The 4,621-nt window shown below is 49.3% G+C and overlaps 1 protein-coding gene across 1 annotated transcript; it reads left to right on the forward strand.

The window, feature by feature from the left end:
- Positions 1-1,602: 1,602 nt before the first annotated feature.
- Positions 1,603-3,763, forward strand: LOC101768972 (protein NRT1/ PTR FAMILY 5.16). The gene is made up of 4 exons (XM_004970675.3): positions 1,603-1,818; positions 1,894-2,111; positions 2,327-2,817; positions 2,903-3,763. Exons 1-4 carry the CDS (start codon positions 1,716-1,718, stop codon positions 3,663-3,665), a joined length of 1,575 nt encoding a protein of 524 aa, XP_004970732.1. The 5' UTR covers positions 1,603-1,715; the 3' UTR covers positions 3,666-3,763.
- The last annotated feature ends 858 nt before the right edge of the window (positions 3,764-4,621 follow it).

Here is a 4,621-nt window from a genome sequence, read left to right on the forward strand (position 1 = left end):
TCCAAGGTGGTTCCGCCACAGCGCCGCCGCCGCAACCGCCACCACAGCACCAGAACGACGGAATTGAGATGGAAGATCCGGCAACCCTTCATCACGTGGCTTTGTACATCCCTGTCGTGGATGAACCCGTTCGCAAATCGGGTGGACGCACGGCCGTTGAGGAGATACATCCAGCGCTCGTGTCGTTGTATGCTATTTATTTATCGCGCCACTAATTCTCTCTCTTGCCCTGGTTGTTGTACAATCGTATTTGGTTGACAAGGCAGCTTATGATGGAACCAATCAGTGTTAAGCCAACTTGCTCAACAAACTCAACGCTTTTGCAGGAATGCAGCTGGAAGTAGAAAATTTGGGCCGTGCTATATCTTTTCTTGATGCTAGATGAAATAGTACATTCTAAAGAAAAAAAGTTTAAATTACTCCCCTAAGTATAGCCGAAGTTCAGCTTGCCTCCTAATACAATTTACCTCTTTTTTTTCCCTCGATACATAAGTTAGATTTAAATTTAAAATCTTGCAAGGTGGTAGTGGACGTCATAATGCATATTAATTCGTGGTAATTTTCTGTCTGTGTTATGCAGGCATTGCACAATTGTTGTCTTATTTTTATTGAAGATAATAACATAAATTGCCCAGTAGATATTGTTTTTGCTAAAAAAGGAGTAAAATACTAATTGGTAGATCTTTCCACGGGTACAGTAAAGCATGTCGCGTCTGGCCAACAGATCATTAAAGCCATACGGAAGAAGACACCTAGCAATGCTCCAAATACTAACATCTGCAGGGCTTGAGTCCATGTCATCTTTGTTGTGGCGAAGTTTTGTATGAACAAAAACGAAAAAGTAACAACCACCACAATGAACAGAATCTGCAAATTAATAAAAAAACGAATTAGTATCATCGATCGTATGCTTGGGAAAAACAGCCATGTAGGGGTTCACCTTCATCATGGTTTTAGCACACCAAGCCAAGCAGTACTCAAAAGACGGGTGTGTCGATTAGCATACAACGACACCAGCGCCTAACAATTTGCAGCGGGTGCTTACAAGGTTAGATGTTGACGTTTCCAAAGAAAAAGAACAAAGGTTAGATGTTGACGTTTCCTAAAGAAAGTTAGATGTTGACAGATTTTGGTGGTATTATATTTTCATATATGATTTACGGATTTTTAATAAAAAAGAATAGAATACGCGGAATCAAAGTGACTGAGGGGGTGTTTGGGAGAAGGAGGCTAAACTTTAGTCCTGTCATATCGGATGTTCGGATACTAATTAGGAGGACTAAACATAAATTAATTGCAGAACCCCTAGGCTAATCGTGAGACGAATCTATTAAGCCTAATTAATCCATCATTAGACTGTAGCACCACATTGTCAAATCATAGACTAATTGGGTTTAATAGATTCATCTCACGATTTAGCCTAGGAGTTGTGTAATTAGTTTTGTAATTAGTCTAGATTTAATACTCCTAATTAGTGTCTAAACATTAAACATTCGATGTGACGGTGTTAGCCCCCTCTTCCCGAAACACCCCCGAATAAACACCGAAACACCCCCGAATAAACACCAGAGAGTGACGTATGATCCGATCTGCAGACAGACCAACCACGATGCAGCACATGGGACACTGATAAAAAAAAAACATTAAGCGCACGCCCTACCTGTTCCGCGGATCAGGGGAAGGGAAGAGACGACTCCACCTCTGTAGGCGGAGCAATGGAGTCCGGCGGCGACGGCGAGCTCCTGCGCCGACCCGGGCCGTCCGTCGGCTCCAAACCCGACGTCCGGGGCGGCTGGCGCGCCACGTTCTACCTCGTCGGTAGTTTCCCGGATCTTGACTCGGTTTATTTTATCACTGTCAATTGCATGCAAAACTAACTATAATAACCTGCAGTGGTCGCGTTCTTGGAGCGCCTCGGGTTCTACGGCGTGCAGGGCAACCTGATCATGTACCTGACCGGCCCGCTCGGCATGCCCACGGCGTCCGCAGCCGCCGGCGTGAACGCGTGGGCCGGGACCGTGCTGGTGCTGCCGCTTGTCGGCGCGCTCGCCGCCGACTCGCGGCTCGGCCGGTACCGCGCCGTCCTGGCCGCCGGCGTGCTGTATCTGCTGGTCAGTACGCCACGACTGGGCTAGTTCGAGTTAAATTGGGTCTCGGACGGCTGCTAGTGAGAACGAATTTTGCAAATTCTTGAAATTGATTTAATTTCTCAACGATTTTTGTTGTTTGGTGTGGACCGTGCCAGTTCTAGTTACTGGAGAAATTACTATCGTGTTGGGCGTTTTTGAAACCATGTCTGACACTCCTTTTCCGAAATGCAACATAGAGCTTGGGAATGCTGACGGCCTCATCCGCGCTGCAAACAGCGCGGCCTCACTCCGGGAGCTCGGCGCCGTCGACGACGTCACCTGCCCACCTCACCTTCATCTACGTCGCGCTCTACCTTCTAGCGCTGGCGCAGGGCTTCCACAGGCCGTGCGCGGAAGCCCTCGGCGCGGACCAATTCGCTCTGAGCGACGACGGCGGCGACCCCAGCTCGCGCGCGTCCCGGAGCTCCTACTTCAACTGGTTCCACTTCTCCATCTCCTGGGGCTACGCCATATCCACGACGGCGCTGAGCTACGTCGAGGACAACGCCGGCTGGACCGCCGGGTTCGGCGCGTGCTGGGCCACGATGGCGTTCAGCCTTGCCGTCTTCTTGCTCGGCGCGCGGACGTATCGTGCCGAGGAACCCGTCGGCGACGGTCGATTCCTCGAGACCGTGCGGGCATGGGCCGCGAGGGTGTTCCGGCGCAAGGATGCCACTAGCACCGAACGGTGAGCACGCGCGAACTTCTGCGATCTCGTTTCATGTACCAAAGTTCTACGTCGTAATGCACGGCTTCTTTGTTGATTTTGCTAGGCTTCTGGATCGACAACCCGAGAAGGGTAAAGGACTCGTCGTCAAGCTGCTCCCGATATGGTTGGGTGCCATAGTCTACGCGGCCGTCACTTCGCAAGTGTACACTCTGTTTACCAAACAGGGCAGCACGCTGGACCGCCGCCTCGGCACGGGCCTTGTCGTGCCGCCCGCGGCGCTCCAGTGCCTGGTCAGCATCACCTTCATCGCCGTGCTCCCGGTGTACGACAGGGCCTTCGTGCCCCTGGCGAGGCGCGTCACCGGGCACCCCGCCGGCGTCACCACGCTCCAGCGCATCGGCGCTGGCATGTCCATGTCCTGCGTCGCCATGGTCGTCGCGGCGCTCGTCGAAGGCAGGCGGCTCCGCGTGGCCACGGACGCGGGCATCGTGGACAGGCCGGACTTGGCCGTGCCGATGAGCCTGTGTTGGGTGGTTCCTCAGTACGTTCTGATGGGCCTGGCGATGGCGTTGGCCGACGTCGGCCTGGAGGAGTTCTTCTACGACCAGCTGCCCGACGCCGTCCGCAGCGTCGGGCTCGCGCTGTGCCTGAGCGCCATGGGCGCGGGGAGCTACGCCAGCGGCGTGCTCGTGTCGGCGGTCGACTGGGCGACCAGGGGCGGCGGGGAGAGCTGGATCTCCGATAACCTCAACCGGGCGCACCTCGACTACTTCTACTGGCTCCTGGCGGGGCTTGTCGCTCTGGACGTGGCTGTGTTCTTGTATTTTTCAAAGCGATTTGTGTACAGGAGCAAAGGTGAGCTGTGATTAGTAGCACCTTTGTGAGCAGAAATTATCTGCTTTTGTGTAAGATGTACATCAAAAGTAAGCGCATAAAGGAGAAAAGTGAATGTCTGTGATTTCAATGTTCTTGCTGTTCACGTTCTTATTACTTCAGGCTTAGTGTGTTCTTGGGTCGCTTACTCGCGCACAGCCCACATGTATATCCCCAGTTGGGCCTTTAATTTCCTGGACCAGACTAACTAAACACAGCAAAGTCGGCCCAACTAAATCAGGCCTTTTCTTGCCTCAGCTGGGGATGTTCGTTTTTGCGGAAGAAAATCAAAAGGAGAAAGCTATTTCACGGTCGGTCGCGCTTGCGCACGAGCACGCGACTGATTTAGTGGGTGTCTTTGTCCGGACTAAAATTCATGTCGAATATTCAGAGATTAATTAAAAAATTAAATATAAATTAATTATAAAACTAATTACACAGATTAAAGCTAATTCACAAGATGAATCTATTAAGTCTAATTAATCCATCGTTAGCACATGTTTACTGTAACATCACATTATCAAATTATGAACTAATTAGGCTTAATAGATTCATCTCGCAAATTAATCTCCATCTATGCAATTGATTTTGTAATTAGTCTATGTTTAATACTTCTAATTAGTATCTAAATATTCGATGTGATAGGAATTTTAGGAGTGCCTAAAGAAACAAACACCCCCTAGCCTCCTGTAGCCTGATGGGAGGGAGGTGGACTGCTGTGGCTCACACTTTTCTTTTCCCATTTCACCTTAAAAAATGTGATAACTTTTTTTCTAAAAGGTCCATTTTCAATTCCGTTTGCACTACTGCATTTCTTATGATAAAATCTACAAAACAAGATTCATGATGCATATAGTTTGAAATATTTTTATTTACTAGCAACTTATATTTATTACATAGTAGTAAACCTCTCAACAAATTATGTACATAAATTGCTGCAACATCATTA

This window comes from Setaria italica, chromosome V (assembly GCF_000263155.2).
Source record: "Setaria italica strain Yugu1 chromosome V, Setaria_italica_v2.0, whole genome shotgun sequence".
NCBI lineage: Eukaryota > Viridiplantae > Streptophyta > Magnoliopsida > Poales > Poaceae > Setaria > Setaria italica.